The sequence below is a fragment of the Moschus berezovskii genome, chromosome 18 (assembly GCF_049115385.1).
Source record: "Moschus berezovskii isolate FMDL1 chromosome 18, NW_MosBer_1.0, whole genome shotgun sequence".
Taxonomy (NCBI): domain Eukaryota; kingdom Metazoa; phylum Chordata; class Mammalia; order Artiodactyla; family Moschidae; genus Moschus; species Moschus berezovskii.
The window spans coordinates 51,227,959-51,246,770 of record NC_142477.1 but is presented as its reverse complement, the minus strand read 5'-3'; the positions used below and the strand labels follow the sequence as shown (position 1 = coordinate 51,246,770).

At 41.6% G+C, this 18,812-nt stretch overlaps 1 protein-coding gene across 4 annotated transcripts in view; it reads right to left on the bottom strand.

The window, feature by feature from the left end:
- Window positions 1–6,642: 6,642 nt before the first annotated feature.
- The window catches only part of ITGA2 (integrin subunit alpha 2), a 112,131-nt gene continuing 99,961 nt past the window's right edge, over window positions 6,643–18,812 (bottom strand). For all 4 annotated transcript variants that reach the window (XM_055422064.2, XM_088827684.1, XM_055422065.2 and 1 more), the window contains 4 exons: window positions 16,561–16,674; window positions 13,434–13,523; window positions 10,443–10,559; window positions 6,643–10,006 (listed from right to left, as the gene is read on the bottom strand). In XM_055422064.2, coding sequence (XP_055278039.2) covers window positions 9,926–10,006; window positions 10,443–10,559; window positions 13,434–13,523; window positions 16,561–16,674 — 402 coding nt within the window. In that variant the 3' untranslated portion in view covers window positions 6,643–9,925. The remainder of the gene's footprint in view (window positions 10,007–10,442; window positions 10,560–13,433; window positions 13,524–16,560; window positions 16,675–18,812) is intronic.

Sequence of the window (18,812 nt, the reverse complement as noted above, 5' to 3'; positions counted from 1 at the left end):
GAGGCGGGTCCTTTACTGCTGAGCCACTGGGGTAGCCTGATGATACCGAAGATATTTCATAATGTGAGGATTTCTTCTGTTTCAGAATCTAGTGTAATCTTATCATAATGCTTATTATATTTTGTTATTAGTATTGTGTCAGTATATAAATGAGCATAAAATTGTCAAACAAGACAGACTAGCAAGGGTGGTTTGTGTTTTAATGTTAGTTATAAGATTGTACTCACAACCAATTAAGAAGGAAAATTATACGATTATTTAGTAAAGCATTTTCAGATATCTTTTTAGCTTAGGCAGCATTGTTATTAGTGAAGTCATTAATAAAGTTATGTTTTCTGCAAAATCTTATACTAAATAATGGTCCAGTGTTTGTTTGGTCAACCCATATACTACCTTGATAGATCTTAGTATATAATTTCCATATAGTTTTTTTTTTTTTTAAACTGAAGTGTGATTTGCAATATTTGGTTAGTTTTAGGTGTGCAGCATAATGATTTGGGGTTATTTTGCAGATTATATTCCATTGTAAGTTATTGCAAGATTTTGGCATGATTTGCTGTGCTGCACAGTAAATCTTTGTTGCTTATCTGTTTTATGTATAGTGGTTTGTATCTGTTAAGTCCACATTCCTTTCCCCTCATCCTCTCCCTTTTGGTAACCATAAGTTTGTTTTCTAGGTGTTTTTGTTTATATTTGGATTCATTTATATTATTTTTTAGATTCCACACATAAGTGATGTCATACAGCATTTATCATTCTCTTTTTTCACTAAGCATAATACTCCATTCATGTAGCAAAGGATAGTTTTTGCGTGGTGAGTAATACTCCAGTGTGAGTGTGTCTTCTTGAGCAAGTCATCTATTGAGTTGCTTTCGTGTCTTGGCTATTGTAAGGGTGCTGCTGTGAACGTTGGGGTGCGTGTACCTTTTCACATTAAGAGTTTTCATGTTTTCCAGATATATACCCAGAAGTGGAATTACTTGATCATATGGTGGTTTTATTTTTAGTTTTTTAAGGACCCTCCAAACTGTTTTCCATAGTGGTTTCACCAGTTTACATTACCACCAACAATGTGTGAGGATTCCTTTTTCTCCACATTCTCTTCAGTATTTATTTGTAGACTGATTGATGATAACCATTTTGACCAGTGTAAGGTGATATACCTCATTGTGGTTTTGATTTGCATTTCTCTAATAATTAGTGGTGTTGAGCATCTTTTCATGTGCCTTTTACCTATCTGTATGTCTTCTTTGGAAAAATGTCTGTATGGGTCTTTTGTCCATTTTTTGATTGGGTGGTTTTTGGAGGGTTTTTTTTTGTTTTTTTTTTATTGTACGTGTGCTTAGTCACTCAGTCCTGTCTGACTCCCTGTGACCCCATGGACTGTAGCCTGCCAGGCTCCTCTGTCCATGGGATTCTCCAGACAAGAATACTGGAGTGGGTTGCTATCCCCTTCTCCAGGGAATCTTCCCGACCCAGGGATCAAATCCGGGTCTCTTGCATTACAGGCAGATTCTTTACTGTCTGAGACACCAGGGAAGCCCCAAAAGTACAGTGGTAACAGTATAAGAGCTGGTAAACAGGAGCTGGCATCCAGTGAACAGGTAAGAAGAGTTGCTGACTGGAGGAAGGAGAGGAAGTGGGCGATGGCAGAGCTGAAGGATCGTCGGCAACAGGAGACGGAGGGCAAGCTGCAGTTTCACTCACACCTGACGTTGACGTCACAGGTTCTGGTTCCTTGCTGGCTGCAGATAGAATTATCTACCTTCTTGAAAAAATGATCTAGTGATGCCTGAGTAGTAGCTCTCTTTTTCTCATCGTAGATGACATGGCAGCACTGGATTGCATCCTGAACAGCTACTGCAGCCTTCATGTGCCGTTCTATGTTCAGGTCTTGTGCCTCAAAAGCTGACAGTGTCTCCTCAAATAAAGAAGAGCCCTTGCCTTTTCCTGCCTCGTGAATTTCCTCGGTCCTGCAGTTACTGCTTCTTCCTCTTTGTCTTTCTTTGTCCTCCCTCTGGGCCTCCAGTTCCATCAGGTCTTCATTTCCATGCTCCTCCTGTTGTACAGCAAGGAGTTTACTGAAGTCGTCCTCCTGCAGATACAGCTCCAGCTTCTCAATGAGGGTCACTGAGTTCACTGACAGTCTCACTTTGGCATCCTCAAAAGCCCACAACTTGAAGGTTCCTTTGGAGGGGACTTAGAGTATGTGTTCATATGAGGTCTGTGTGGATTTTGGAATTTTTCTACTCAATTTCTTTAGAGGATCTTTATTGATAGTAATTATAAAAAAAACTGACTCATTGGAAAAGACCCTGATGCTGGGAAAGATTGAAGGCAGGAGGAGAAGGGGATGACAGAGAATGAGATGGTTGGATGGCATCACCAACTCGATGGACATGAGTTTGAGCAAGCTCTGGGAGTTGGTGATGGACTGATGGACAGGGAAGGCTGGCGTGCTGCAATCCATGGGGTTGCAAAGAGTCAGACATGACTTGAGCAACTGAACTGAACTGATACAAAGTACATGAAACATTCTCTAAGCATCTTTTTTTAAAAAAAATCATATCTTCATTTTAAGTAGGTTTTGTTTAAATCAGGAACTCAGACTATTAAGCTTTTAAGTCTCCAATGCAGACAGGTTAAGGAGTTAATCTGGGGAATGCTAAAATTGGGATGGAGCGTCTGACAGTTTTCAGTGCATTGCATTGGACTTGAATAGGGTCGTCGTTGATCCCCACTTCTCTTAGGAGTGCGAAGTTAATTGGTGAAATGTTAAGGAGCTGGCATCACTCTGACATAGCCTTTCTATGTCTGTGACTTAACTAGCTAAGTAGAAGAGTAACCTAAAAAAATTGACCTTTAAATAGATTGTAATGTTTAAAGTCACTTGGGGACTGTGGCTTTCTATGACAGCTTAGGAAGTTCATTTAAGAAATAGGAAACTGATTTCTTATGTTTCAAATGTTTCAAGGTAGCAAAAGTGAGTTTTATCTTTGAGTAAAAGTAGCAGCAGACTGCTTTGTGATTTTGTGGCTAGGCTTGTTCTTTACATATGCTGCTGAGTCACTATGCTTTCAGTATGTTTTGAGAAGTAGTGATTAAGAAGTTAAAAGTTTGAGTCTTGATCTTAGATCTTGAATGAACCTGTTGGACAATTGGAACGCGATTCCTGGATGTCTCTTGAATCCACTCACTTCTTTATTCTGCTGCATCTGTCATCCAAGCCACCACTCCATTTCTCTTGGACTGCTGCTGTGGCCTGGTGACAGTCCCCCTTCCTTCTCCCACTTTGGTCACTTCATCATCCTACCTGAACCTTCTGATAGGTAATCACATCCCAGAACCTCTGTCCTCACCATGACCGACAACCTGCATGAGCCGGCTCCCGCCTCACTCCTCTCCCGTTCCGGGCTCCCTGCTTTGCTGGGGTGGATCTGTGGCAGGCTTACTGTCCCCAAGGGTCCTCGCCTGCCCCTTTGCTAGGATGCCCTTCCTCCCGGTATTGCCTCAGTTACTTCCTTACTTGCTCCTTGATGAAATGTTGCCTCTGCAGAGAGCCTGCTCCAACTACACTCTCTAACACTGGATTCCTTGCTCTACTTATGTCTTACAGTGGCGCTTAGCGCACTGTCTCACGTGCCACATCTGTTAGTGTATCTCCATCACCAGTCCATCAGTTTCCTGAGGCTAGGGACTTGTCTCTATCATCAGTATCTAACCATAACACGCAGGAGTGCTCAGTTTTGTTGGTGTTAAGCACTGAAGTGAAGTGAAAGTCGCTCAGTCGTGTCCGACTCTTTGTGACCCCAAGGACTATACAGTCCATGGAATTCTCCAGACCAGAATACCGGAGTGGGTAGCCTTTCCCTTCTCCAGGGGATCTTCCCAACCCAGCGATTGAACCCAGGTGTCCCAATTTCAGGTGGATTCTTTACCAACTGAGCCACAAGGGAAGCCCAAGAACACCAGAGTGGGTAGCCTATCCCTTCTCCAAGGGATCTTCCCGACCCAGGAATCGAACCGGGGTCTCCCACATTGCAGGAGGAATCTTTACCAACTGAGCTATCAGGGAAGCCCATTAAGCACTGAAGCCCATATTAAACACACCTGACATGATGTGCAGTTGTAATGCTTAGAGATGTGGAAAAGTACCTGGCATGACGAATGAAGTGGATAGGTACAGCGAGCTTTTCTTCTTCATTCCCTTCCTCACTTCCGTCCTGTAACATCTCTTCACAGTTCCTGCTGCTGCTAAGTCACTTCAGTCGTGTCCGACTCTGTGTGACCCCACAGACGGAAGCCCACCAGGCTCCCCTGTCCCTGGGATTCTCTAGGCAAGAACACTGGAGTGGGTTGCCATTTCCTTCTCCAATGTGTGAAAGTGAAAGAGAAGTTGCTCAGTCGTGTCCGACTAGTAGCGACCCCACGGACTGCAGCCTACCAGGCTCCTCCATCCATGGGATTTTCTAGGCAATAGTACTGGAGTGGCTTGCCATTGCCTTCTCCGTCACAGTTCCTGAGCATCTAGTAAAGGCCTCCCTACATTATTTGTGTGGTGTAGTTAGGCAGTTCACCCAGCAGAGGGCGGTAGAGCCAGGGCTATAGCAAGAGCAACTTGAGTTAGCTTTTTGCTCTATTTGGGCAGAATCAAAAAATTCAGATTTAATTAGTAGCCTTTTTCTTTTAGTTAGGTTGGAGTGGTCCTCAGATGAAAATCAGCCCTTCTTTTTGAATAAGAGAATTTTCAGTCTTTAATTGGTTATCTTTAAAACACTAAAGGGTTATGCTAGGATGAACCCCCAGGTGGTGCAGTGGTAAAGAATCCGCCTGCCAATGCAGGACACGCGAGAGCGTGGGTTTGATCCTTGGGTCGGGAAGCTCTCCTGGAGGAAATGGCAACCCACTCCTGTATTCTTGCCTGGGAAATTCCATGGACTGAGGAGCCTGGTGGGCTACAGTCCATTGGGGTCGTGGAGTCAGATACAACTGAGCGAATAAACACACGGTATGAAACTGCAATACTTTGGCCACCTCATGCGACGAGTTGACTCACTGGAAAAGACTCTGATGCTGGGAAAGGTTGGGGGCGGGAGGAGAAGGGGACGACCGAGAGTGAGATGGCTGTTTGGCATCACCGACTCGATGGACATGAGTTTGAGTGAACTCCGGGAGTTGGTGATGGACAGGGAGGCCTGGCTTGCTGTGATTCATGGGGTCGCGGAGAGTCGGACACGACTGAGTGACTGAACTGAACTGAACTGAGAATGAGGATTATTTTTACGCTCTGTGTAGTTTTTCAAAGGTTATAATAAATAAAAGGAATTATTTTTAAAAATACTGAAATATGAAAGTATGTTTCGATTTGGTACGGAATGCTAGCTTTCATACAGGTCTTTAGCAGCATTTCCTAACCAACTTGTGACAAAACAAAAATGAGTGTTCTTTTTCTCCAAAGTTGTATTTTAATGTATGAAGCATATAAGATACACTTACTGGTGGTGGTTCTGCAATCTTTTTGTCATGTGCTTCACCAGAATTGAGATGGGCCGAATTGAGGGAGGCTTTGGGGGTGTGGGGGGCCGTGCTCACTTGGTGGGAATCGCAGCTATTTGTGCACAGGTGTGAAAGGCAGCACCTACCCCTCAGCCTTTGTATCAGTGCACCATCTGTGCAGTGACAGCCAGTCTCTGAGCCTGATAGGTATCTTGTTTTACAATTGCAGCACATTCATTTCAGCTTATTTAATTCTTAAGAGTATGTAAATGCTCTTACTATTAAAAAATTTGTTTTAAACTATGCAGATGACTGCTTGTGTAGGCTGCAGCAGTTTTTTTTTCTGTTGCAGGCACATGTTTCTTTCTAGAGATAAGTTGTGCTTTAGAGTGGTGCTTCTCAAACTGTAGCATACTGTAAATCATCTGGTGATCTTATTAAGCTTCCAGTTGGAATTCAGTTCTGCGTGGCACCTGGGAGATCCATTTTGTAATAGGCTCCAGGTGATGCAAATGCTGTCTGCCTGTCAACCACACTGTGAGGAGCAAGGCTTTACACCTCGTCTCTAAACTGTGAAGGCGGTTTGTTGCCTGCAGAACATCCTTGTGGCCACTGCTCTTATAAGTGGTGAGATATAGCCCTGCTCTTCTTATACTGAGTCTTGACTGACTGTTCTCAAGCACAGTGAGTGCACAAGATAAATAGTGAGATCCATAAGTCATAAAGTTCAAATTCCAAATTGAATAGCTTTATTTTCAAAATGATTTTAATGATATTCAGTAATGTGCTATGGAAAGACTGGTTTACAATTGAATAACACTCTTCTATTTGATTCTCATACTTTAATAGGAGAAAAGCTCTTAACTAATTTATGTTGATTATTGCTCCAATTTGTTTCTTAGAAATCAAATGAACTGTGACACTTCATGTACAAACATGCATACATTCATTTTTATATTTTTGGTGGAGAGAAAAAAAGACAAAAACCAGTTAATCAAAACAGCAAATATTCTTAAAGATTTATCCATTATGAAGGAAGGAAACTATCCAAGACAATTTGTCTTTAAAAAATATACAATTTAACATAGTTGTGCAATATATACATTTACATTTTATCTGCCAAAATAAACCAGGTATGAAACCATTTTTTAATATTTACATAATGGCTACATTTTCATTCTTTAAGGTTCAAAACAACAGTTAACATTTTGTTTCAAACAGTGCCCCCATATATACATTTTACCACTAGATGTTTAGGCTCATTGTTTAGAATGAGTGTGTATTACTGAGGGCACACTCCTGAAAGCTGTGTATATGATTCCGTTCTGTGCAAACTGTATTAAAGATGCACCAGGGAGCGAAGTTTGAGGAATCCTGTTTAATGCTTACGATACCTTAATTTATGCGATTGTCATATATTAAGTTATAACTGTATATCAGAATAGATACACTATAAAATTACACCTTTTATAATAACTACTTGTGTAATAACCATTAGTATAATCACTTGTGTGATTATGATAAATTGTTTTCCACTTTTTTTTCACAGTTAATAATGTTCACTATTTTATACAAACACATCCAGTTAGGAATCTGTCCAGTTTCTCAGTTTGCTGCTGAAGTGAACAATGCACAGATTCAAATTTCAATGCAGTTTCTTTAGACTGTTTATTATTTTACAAAACTTGTATGGCAACCATGCATGAAGCAACTCAGTTCTTACCACATTCTATACACATTGTCTATATACCATTTATGAAATGGAAACTTTAAGATGACATCTTTTAAGCCCTATATTCTACTTACTTTTAAAACAAAAGTCTGGCTGAATAGGAATACAGAGCTGTTCTTTTTTTTTTTTAACAAATTTTAAATATCTTGGATGACTATTCAACCTTTGCTTAAAAGTGCTCAAGGAATACTCCTCAGTGGTGCCTCTGCCTTAGACCTGTGGTCTGGTAACAGAAGTTGTTGTATATTTAAGCCACGTGCTCTCGTGCAGTGGTTCTCAACTGGAGCGACTATACCTTCCAGGAAGCGTCAGCTAGTGTCTGAGACATTTTTTGATTGCCACAAGGGGGAGAGGGTGCCTCTGATGTTGGTAGGTAGAGCTGTAGACTGAGGCCAGGGATGCTGCTAAACATCCTACAAAACATAGGACAGGCCCCCACCAGAAAGAGTTACCTGGCCCCAAGTGTCAGCAGTGCCAGGGCTGAGAGACCCTACCCCGGCGAGATAAAGGGTACAGAGACGAGTGGCTGACTTTTGAAGTTTGCGATAGTCCAGCTCCTTCATGGAAACGGTGCCATCAAGGTGACTCATCTGAGGTGAGGCTCGTCAGAGCTCACCAGCTTGCTGTGGGCATGTGACCTCTGTCTAGTGTTTATCTAAGGAAGCTTAGAGGCAGAGTAAAGGAGGATGATATGCTGTAATTCTTAGTATATTACTTTGAAGAACTAGTATACATATATACACAGCAGTTACCCAGTTTATTAAATAGCCTTTATCAACGTAATGACCAGTTTCCCCTCCATTCTGTTTTTAAACAATCCTTCTTGGACTGAAACAGGGTTTGAGTCCACACAGCTGTTACAGGAATTGGGCTGTATCACATGTAACTAGAGAATACCATGTCATTTTTGCTATAAACCCCTGACATTTTATTGCTAATTGTTTCTTTTCCCTTTGTTTCTTCAGACTCAAAATGAATCCCGGAACTGTGCAGACAGCTCTGGCTACCCTCACAGACACACACGGGCACATGCCTGCTTTTCTGACTTCAGTGTCACATTCTGGGAGGACTGTCTGTGTTATAAGAAACCCAGACAATGGGCTTTTAAAAGTTGAAAGCATCACTACTGAGCTCCACCCCAGTCTCCCCCATTTTACAATGAGGACGCTGAAGTTTCAGAGGCTGAGTGACTTGTCTGAAGCTTTAAGTATGCATTTTCTGACAGAAAATAGTCCCCACAGCCTTTGCCTCTTCTCTCAGACCCTCCTAGAGGATGAACCTAGAAACTAACAGAAAAGAAGGTACAGCAGGAGGAATGGGTGGTGTTCCGCATGGTGGCCCGTTTACATCATAAGGACCTGGACCCTTGTTAAAATACAGGTCATCAGGCTTCATCCCAATTTGATGGCTAAATAAGATTATCAGGAATTGGGACCTGAGACTATCTGGTGAGCAAACTCCCAGGTTAAAGTCATTCTTCTGGAAATGTAAGTTCTCCAGAAACAAGCACAGCAGGTGCTTACTAGGTGGTTTTTAAGGTCTCCTTGTAATTTTCTGAAAATTCCTGAGATTATTTATATTTTACCTTGTTTACCCTGCCAGAAATATCAACAATTAGAAGTTCACTTGGGCCTAGTTTTTCTTACATGTTTAGCAACAACTGAAAACAGCTCCCTGAAGTTAAGGGGATTATACAGTAACTCACGCAAGTGCGGGAAGTGGAACAGAGCCCCTGCCCTGGGAGTGGAGGTTTGGACAAGAGGTCCCAAGAGGGTGGGAAACTCTGGACTCCTGGAGAGGAAGGTGGGCAGCTGCAGGCTTGCAGAATATGGGGGCACTAGGACATGGGAGAGGTTCATTGTGGAAGCAGAAAGGATTCCAAAGCGATTACTCAAATTTCAAAAATTCACAAGGTGCCAGCCAGGTCAGCCAGTTTTCATCCTAAAGGAGAAAGGAAATGTCTTCCTCCTTCCCAGCAGGAACTCCAGCAGACAAGATTTTACTATCAATGTTATAGATGCTAAACAAAAGTTAGTGCTGTGGCCTCTAAACTCTTTAGGCCCCTAACCCTCCGCTACTTAAGAGGAGATTTCCTCTGCAGGAGGCTCCTACCAAGTCATCGTGCATGTTTTGATAAGCACATCATCACAAGAAACGGGACTCTGGGAAACAGCTGTGGGCTGACAACAGCAAGTTTTACCTCGTTTATAAACAAAATTATCACTGAAAATATCTTCTGTGGCAACTCTGGACAAGCAGCAAAAGTTGAAGGCCTGTTTTTTTTCCCCAACAGTATCAAAATCCAAGTTAATGATTGTATCTATACCTACTACTTCCACTTGTTTAAAAACAGTCGTTTTAAATAATTGGGTTCCCCCACCCCCAAAGGTTATATTTTTCTTTAAGACTTCTCCTGTTTGGAAACATGTCATGCTTCAGATACAATGTACATGATAATGTAAACTCTGGACCAGCCAGCTTAAAGATCACTTTTTCCTCCATATAAAATAAGTCTTTTACCCTTTGTACCCCTGCCCTCCCAATTCCCTCACAATTTCTTTCCAAACTGACCTGCAGTTCTGTTTTAATTATTATATTATTAAGTTATCCTGGGATTAAAAAAAATCCATTCATGCAAATAGTAACCCCTGGCTGTACTGCTGCTCCTTCCCACTAGGGTGGGGGCTTCTGGGTGATTCAGCTGTTGAGTTCTGTGGTCTCATCAGTTTCATCTGGATTTTTGGTCATTTTTTCATATTTTCTTTTGAAGAATCCAAGCTGTAAAATGATGTAAAAACGTTACCACTTGTGGCTAATTTTGTATGAGACCCAGACCCACCCCCATCCCCAGAGGAGGGGGCTGCTTGGGAGAGGTGGCTGTGCAGAATATTGACCTGGCATCAGCCCGTCAATGAGGAGATTGATACCCAGAGTTGAATGACTTGCATAAAGTTAAAATTTTCAGGGTCTTGTTTATTTGCAGCTGAACAAAACATTCAGGGTCAGCACGAAAGGAAGGTTGGGGGAAAGGGATCAAGACCACTGGAGATAAAATCCTTACTGACTGTTTTCAAAAACATGAGTGAGAATTTGCAAGCAAGTTTGCATTTCCTCTTTTCTTACAATATAAAACTTAGGGTTACTCTGTGATAAGGAAATTGGAAGACAGAGGTCTTTAGGACCCTCATATTTTAAAATACGAAACAGTTCTTACCTTCCATAAAATTGCAACTAGAGCTAATAGCAAAAGGATTCCAGCGATTACACTTCCTACTATCACTCCAGTTGGTACTTCAACTTTCTCATGGGGTTTCATTATCGTAAGGGGAATCTGTAAAGTGTATATACAAAACAATTGTGTTAATTTTAGCACTGGGAAAAAAGTGAGACGGTCTAGTCAAATCCTCTAATCTTAAAAGTGATGGTCTAGAAAGGGGATGTGATTTCCTCATGATCGCAATCCTCAGTTAAACATTGTGAAGTAGAATCTCTAGAGGAAATGTGCCTGCAAATACAGGCAAGGCACGCAAGTCTTCCCCTTTTCTTCCTTTAATTGCATCAGTACTTAGCAGGTATGTCATCTCTGACAATCTGAGATGCTTTAATCGCTTATGAAACGGTAACTTCAGTTTCTGACATCCCCTCAAGTGAAAGCATTTGGAACCCAGTCTTGGGGAGGGGAGTCAACAAATTAACCACTCAAATCCCTTGTGATTAAACAACAATTTTGTATTGGGTTCCTAAAATGTTGATTTCACTTACTGTCACTCAAGATTATTTGATAATGAGTTGTTAATAAGTAGAAGTAATATGTCAAGACTCAAGCTGACATTTTCAATGATAAATTGCCCTTGAGGCTACATGTGATTCTTAATGTCCACTTTCTGGCAGTCTTTGTGACTTTGGGCTTCCCTGGTGGCTCAGCAGTAAAGAATCCACCTGCCAATCCCTGGGTTGGGAAGATCCCCTGGAGAAGAAAATGGCAACCCACTTCAGTATTCTTGCCTGGAGAATCCCATGAACAGAGAAGGCTGGTGGGCTACAGTCCATGGAGTTGCAAAGAGTCAGACATGACTTAGTGAACCACAACATCAGCATGGCTGCTGTAAGTTCTAACAGTAACATTGTATGCTTTTTTTTTTTTTTTTAATTGGAGAAAGAATCACAACCATTTTCTCCACAAAGCATATTCTTAAAAGAGTTACATTTTGGAACCAAATGAGAGGAGAAAACCTAACTTATTTACTTGAATTTAACACTGAATTACAATGAGAGATGAGCTACTTTTCACCAAAGAATTTATGAGTTGGGCTAAATTTTAGTCTGGTCTTTTGGTGACTATAGTTCTTCTAATTTTGATTTTGAAGAACTAAAACAAAACTTTTTAGGAATAAAATAACTAAATTCATATAATTCACTGTGTAGTGGCTGTCATATCCCTACTTCTGTCTATTTTAGAACGTCCTAATCCAGGCTCCACGGATCTTTAGGGAACCATGAGTACAAGATTTTTGTATCAGATTTTTAAGCAGGCTTAGAATTCAAATAAATCTAAGAATCATTCCTCTACTTATAGGGATAGGTCAGTTTATTCTTTGGATTCCAAAAACTATTTAAGAATTATTTAAAATAGTATTTGAATTTTAAGAAGTATTTTTATAGACACAAGTAGTAGTTGGCCTCTATTATCAGTATTGAGCAGAGAAAACCATAAAGAAAAATCTCCCAAAAGGTTCATTGACGTTAATTTAAATTTTTCATTAACACATTTATTTAGTGCAGCTTTCTTAAAGACTTGAGCAGAGGTCCAGGTATTGTCTGAATTGTGCATTTTTCTGAAATGAACTTTTAACATGTATAGTATTTCCTTCCCCCAACCCGGCAGGCTAAGTTCATAGCACTCTGATTTTGAATCCCACATTTCCTTTGGCTCCATTTCTGGCTTTCCACACTCCAGCCTCTGAAGATAGGGTGTGGGCCTTCTCTGACAGTCCTAAACCAGAAGCAGAAAAGCATGCTGTGTGGAATCATTTTTGTTGGGACAATAGTGGAACGGCAGTGCTGTGAGCTCTACTCGCAGGCACTGAGAGGTCCAGGGTTCACAAGGCCACTGGCATTTTAGCCAAGTCCATAGGCTGCGGCAATGGACTGAGGCCAGCTGCCAAGCTGGCCTTGGGGGCAGAGTCTTGAACTGGCTTCCAATTCTTAACAAAAGCATTGGGAGGAAAATGCTCAGGTCTCTGCCAGCAGATTAACTGAGCATGGAAATCCTGCTATATCTAAACACAGAGTATTCTAAGCAGAGTTCCAGTGCAAAGGAAGGTTGTTCCATGCCAGCCAGCTCTTCGAACAGTGAGCCTTTGTTTTCTGTGAACATATGTTTCTTTGCCAAATCTTTTTTTTTTTTTTTAAATCAAGAGAAGCATTTATAGTTTTCTAGACTGAAGATCTAATGAATGGATGTGTCGTACAGTGTCAGTGTCAGCTGTAAGGAGTTCTACTTTAAATTAAAAAAAGCCCTCTAATAAATGCTTTATTTATTAAGCATACTTCAGCACTTAAAAAACATTCTCTGAAATACTATGTATGATTCAAATGAGTATGACTTAGACTTCACGGCCTAGGATGTAGATTACTTAGAGTAACATGAGCAGCAAGGAGGAGCCGAGGTGCTGGTTGAGGCTGGAGCAGCAAGAAGGGGGCCACGGCCAAATGGAACCCCTTGCATCCTGCCTTCTGCGGGATCATCACGTCTGATCCAACTCCAATGTGGGGACATGGAGTGGGGCAAGCACACAACTGGGCTTTTTTGAGTAGCAAACACCATTGTCAAAAACTCAACATGCCCCCTGCACACAGCACTGGCAGAGGGGTGGGCAAACCACCTGAGCCACCCCTCCAGCCCAACCCCTGGATACAGCCCCCTACCCTCACCCCAGATAAGAAAAAACAGCTCCCCTCTCAGGGTGCGAGTAAGCAAGGGAATCTGTTAACTCATTCTTGCTCCCCACCTGCTAAAGCAGGGGCCCTAATAAATCCTTGCCTAAAAAAGAAAAAAACTCAACATGATAAACATTAGACTTTTCGAGTTTCACTAGGATAGTTCTATATACAGGTAGGTGAAAAGAATGATGATTCTATAAACTGTCAGAAATGGAATGCCTGTCAGACTCCACGACCCACGGGGAGGGATATGAGCACTCACCGTGACCGTATTTTCTTCGATCATGTATATCTGAGGGTTGTACGTGTCAATTTCTGCAGCTGCTGTCAACTGTACTGTCTGGAAAGTCGACTGGAACACAAGAATAAAGAGTATATTTTTATCCTAGCAGAAGTTAATGCATAAAACAACATGTCCATTATTTATTTCCTTGTGGAAAGTGACTAGAGCAAATGCCAACTCTGAAGACTCAAAACATCTTTGTGTGCTTAAATCACTGATATGACAGGACCCCACACGGGAACTTAGGCCGTGTGGGTGGCTGGGCCCTGCAGTGGCAAATTAAACTGAGTCTTGGCAGGTGGGGTCTAGATATCAGCTTGTTAAAATGTCTCTCCAGAGGACTCTTAACTTGAAAACAGGGGTGAAAAACAAAGGTTTAGAACTGAAGTTTTTAATTGGGAAAGATCGTACTTTAGGCTTTTAAAAACTTAAGTTGTGACATAAGAGAAAATTGAAAACTTTATGTTTGCCTAAGTCACAAAATGAAATAGAAAACCAGATTTAAAAAGAAGAGAGTTTTTACTCTGGGTACACATGTATAAAATAATACTGTTTGAAGACCACACATGTCAGTGGCAGACACCCTAAACCTTATGTCAGCACTATGTAATAGTGATAACTTCAGATTTCTTAAGTATTTCTACAGAAATATCGGATTTGGGGCAGGCATTTAGAAGGACATACATTTTATGCTGATGTTATTAGTAACCTCCAAAAATGAAACAGTTTTACATGTGTTCCTGAATGCACTTACAGAAAAAGCTATGCACTACTGCTGTATTGTTTTCTCTATAGTCAAATATTGGGACTGATGCTTATTTTGAGATAATATAATGCCTGGATTTGAGAACTGCCTTCCCATGCTCTGGCTACTAGGATTGAGTTTTTCTGGTTACCAGGGCACATGATTCAATATACTCCATGAGGTAATTTGCTAAACTATATCTGCGAGCCAGAAGAAGAGAATGCATATCCAAAAAGTGAGCAATTTATTTCTTTTCCACTGGCTCAGTCTCTGATTAGTCTTCTTAATTTTCTCAAGATGGAAGACTGCAGCAGAAGTTAACCCTGATCACTGGTCCCTCAAACATACATTATTTGGGGAATATTAAGAGTACTGACAATGGTTTAAGTTAAAAAAGGAGTAACAGTTCAGTGAATGCTCACTTCATAGTCCCTGTAGAGTACAGGTGAAACCGTTTCCTTACAGCACCGATATATCTGCCCTCCCAAGTCCGGCCGTTGGCACAAGCGCACAGTCCCCTGCACGGCTGACCAGTAGAGGTGGGCATGCCGTGCATACCCAGGAGAGGGAAGTCACACCTGCTAGCATTCCGCCTTTTCCTTACAAAGAGCAGCCAGCATGCCATTAACCTGGAGGTCTGGGCAATCGCTTTCTGATGAAATTGCTTTGAAATGTTGACTTACACTGGCTCAGAAAAAGGGCAAAAAGTGGTATATTAATGGGCTCTTATACAGGAAATAAGATTCCTATTTCAGACTGGGTCTCCTAGGTGGTCTGAACATCCACTTGGCTGTTAAAATAGCTAAAAACAAGGTGGGGAGAAACATTTGACCTTTCATGAAGGAGGAAGATGTATAAGCCTTGATATACAGTAATTCCCATGAGTGTTTTTCAGCAATAAATAATACACTGCTTCAAAATTTTGCTCTCAGAAATGAAACTGCTGCTTCTGAAAACCTTGGGAAGGTACTTTAAAAAGTCTCACAGTTAAAATGATGTAGCTTTAAACAAACTTGAGAAAAACCAAATGCATTTTACAGAGTTGGAGTGATTGCCTTTTGATTTGCAACGGTTTTCCTTCCCAGCTGGCAAAGATTACTATGAAAACATTTGTTCCTCAAATCCAAGGAGCCAAGATCCAATGGGTAAAACTCAGCACCAATCTGCAGCAGCTGGGATGGTGGCATAACTGCCTGTTTTGCCTCTTACAGCACTTAGAAGTGTCCTGAAGGCTTGAAAGCAACTAACAAGAAAACCAACTAAAAGAAAGCAAACAAGCAGAAAACCCAACTCCTCACTCCTCCACTTCTCTAGCAAATTTCCCCTGCCTTTCACAGCTCTTCTGTTATTTCTTTATCCAAGAATAGTGCTTATATTTTTGTTCCAGGGACAGGCTTGGAGGGAGCTAATTCTCCAATGTTATATAAAACTCCTCAGCAGGGAATGGGGTCTGTTGGAGAGATCACGAAGTGGTTAGAAAATAGGGAATAGGATACAGTTTGTAAGCACCTTGAGGACTGATTTATTCATTTTAAAATCACCTAGAGCTACAAGGCCCCCTGGAGATTTTAGACTAATTTTTATTTTGCCTTAGAGCCAGTGTTAGTAAAATGAACAACTCGCTGCTTATGTAGTCAGATTTAAAGAGCTTGGTCCATCCTTCCAGTTTCTGAGCCAGATTGAAATTCTGGCTTCCGAAATCTCTATTGGAAGCAGATATCACTACTGCCAAGTCACACTTGCTGATGGAATAACACCCTGACATTGTTCTGGCACTTTCTTTGAACTTTTCATGAGATTGAAATGACTTAAAAAAATTGTAAGCACACTGTAGATTTCATGAGAGAAGAGGTAAGAACAGGAGAGCACACTGTTTATCTGGCTCTAGGAAGACAGATCCTTAGGTTGGATTCACCCTCCAGGTGGTCTGAGATCAATCAGCAGCCACCTGGGGGTGCCAGGAATGAGGCTGAGATGCGCATGCTTTGATTTGGGTGTGTCAGAGGAGACCAGCAGGTCAGAAAAGAGCATGAGGAGGCAGATAGAGAAGGTGGCCCCCCGCAGCCCAGACAGCAGAGGGGATCCTGATACCACTCCAGGGATTCTGCTGTGGTAGGTTGGCCTGGGGTCTAAGAATTCTGCAGATGCTTTGCAAGCACCTCAGGGGATTCAGAGGCACAGCCAGGTTGGGCAAGCCTTGGAAAGGGATGGAAGCATATTACCTCCCAAGGTAAGATTGCTCTGGGCCACTGGGCAGCTGACATTAGCCAGAATGCTAATTTTGTCAAGAGGTGTGAACTTACAGTGAAGTTTTATGTTTCCTTGCTATCCATAAACCCTATAAATAAAGCTGATACTTACTGCTGCAAAAGTCCCATTCCAAATCCTGGTGGACACATTAAGGAAGTATTCTCCTTTCACCTGAAGGTCTCTCAGCCAGCATGTGATGTTACTACATGAAGCGGTTCTACAGTTCTTTCAGGTTGGAGTCAATGATAAAAGAAGAGAAGTTAGTATGAGCTTTAAAAAAAGAAATGCTAAAATTTTACAAAGACAGATAAAACCCAGGGAAGGATCTAGGGAAATTGGCAGTCTCGTGAACTATGAGTAATTATTATACAACCCTTCTAGAGATTCTGGCACTCTGCCTCAAAATGTAAGAAGTACATGTCCTTTGCCCCGCCATTTCCCATCTGTATGGAGGGCCTCAGGAAATAATCATAAATGAGTGCAGAAAAATACAGCAAACCTATTTATTGCACTGCTATTGCTGAGAGAGAAAAATAATAATTCATGTTTAACAACAGTGTACTAGTTTATTACTGATTATATATACACAAAGGGCTTCCCTGGTGGCTCACATGGTAAAGAATCTGCCTGCAATACGGGAGACCTGGGTTTGATCCCTGGGTCGGGAAGATCCCCTAGAGGAGGAAATGGCAACCCACTCCAGAATTCTTGCCTGGAGAATCCCAGTGGATAGAAGAGCTTGGTGTGCTACAGTCCATGGGGCCACAGAGAGTCAGATAACTACTGAGTGACTAACATGGTCACTTTTTCATGTATAAACACAAAATTCAGTACAGTTTAGTTAGTAACCTCATGATAAAGATGCATTCCTTGAATTTTAAAAAAGTCGTCTTTAAAAGAATCAACGGTTACCAAGGAAGGGATAGTGGGGAGAGAGGGATGAATAGGTGTAGCTCGAAGGAGTTTCTGGGCAGTGAACTATTCTGTATGCCATAATCATGCATCCATGTCATACATTTGTCCAGACTCATAGACTACACATCAAGAGTAAACCTAATGTAAACAATGGCCTTTGGGTAATTATGATGTGTTAATAGGAGGGATTTGATAGTGTGAGAGGCTGTGGGTATGTGGGGGCAAGGGTATATGGGAAATTCCTGTAATTTGAACTCATTTTGCTGTGAACCTAAAACTACTGTAAAACCCTGTTAAAAGATCTATGATATATTGGCAATGAAAAAAGGTAGCTTGTTCCATTTATGTAACAGTATACATGTGCCTATTTATAGATTAATGATTATAAAGAAGAATGTTCAGTAAATATTAAGTGATCAGCTGTTAGATTTCTAAAGAACTTTAGTTTCTTCTTTGTAGTTTTTTTATGTTCTGTTTGCTTTATATTGGAAGTTGCCATTTTTATAAAATCAAACATTTTCACAAAAATATGGAAACTTCTAAGAGGTATCATAGTTTGACATACACTGAGGTGAGTTTCTCCTGGGCATTTTTACATACCTCTGTTCAGATTTAGACCACATTTACACTGTAATTACACTATAGTTGCTTAAACTGTTTCATTCTCCTAGTTTCCTGTTTTCCCATCCTTTATGAAATAAAACAATTGCAATTAAAGGAAAACAGGAGAATTTCCACGTTGTTCACAGAGGAGAACTGATGTTGATCTTGTACATGTGTGCTAAGTCACTTCAGTCATGTTCAACTCTCTGCGATTCTGTGGACTGCAGCCCACCAGCTCCTCTGTCCTTAGGATTCTCCAGGTGAGAATATTGGAGTGGGCTGTCATTTCTCTCTCCAGAGGATCTTCCCAACCCAGGGATCGCACCCACGTCTCCTGCTTGACAGGCAGATTCTTTACCACTGAGCCCCCTGGGAAGCCCTGAGGTTGACCTTCAGTTCAGTTCAGTTCAGTCGCTCAGTCGTGTCCGACTCTCCGCGACCCCATGAATCACAGCACGCCAGGCCTCCCTGTCCATCACCAACTCCCGGAGTACACTCAAACTCATGTCCACAGAGTCGGTGATGCCATCCAGCCATCTCATTCTCCGTCGTCCCCTTCTCCTCCCGCCCCCAACCTTTCCCAGCATCAGAGTCTTTTCCAGTGAGTCAACTCGTCGCATGAGGTGGCCAAAGTATTGCAGTTTCAGCTTTAGCATCAGTCCCTCCAATGAACATCCAGGATTGATCTCCTTTAGAATGGACTGGTTGGATCTCCTTGCAGTATAAGGGACTCTCAAGAGTCTTCTCCAACACCACAGTTCAAAAGCATCGATTCTTCGGCGATCAGCCTTCTTCACAGTCCAACTCTCACAACCATACATGACCACGGGAAAAACCATTGCCTT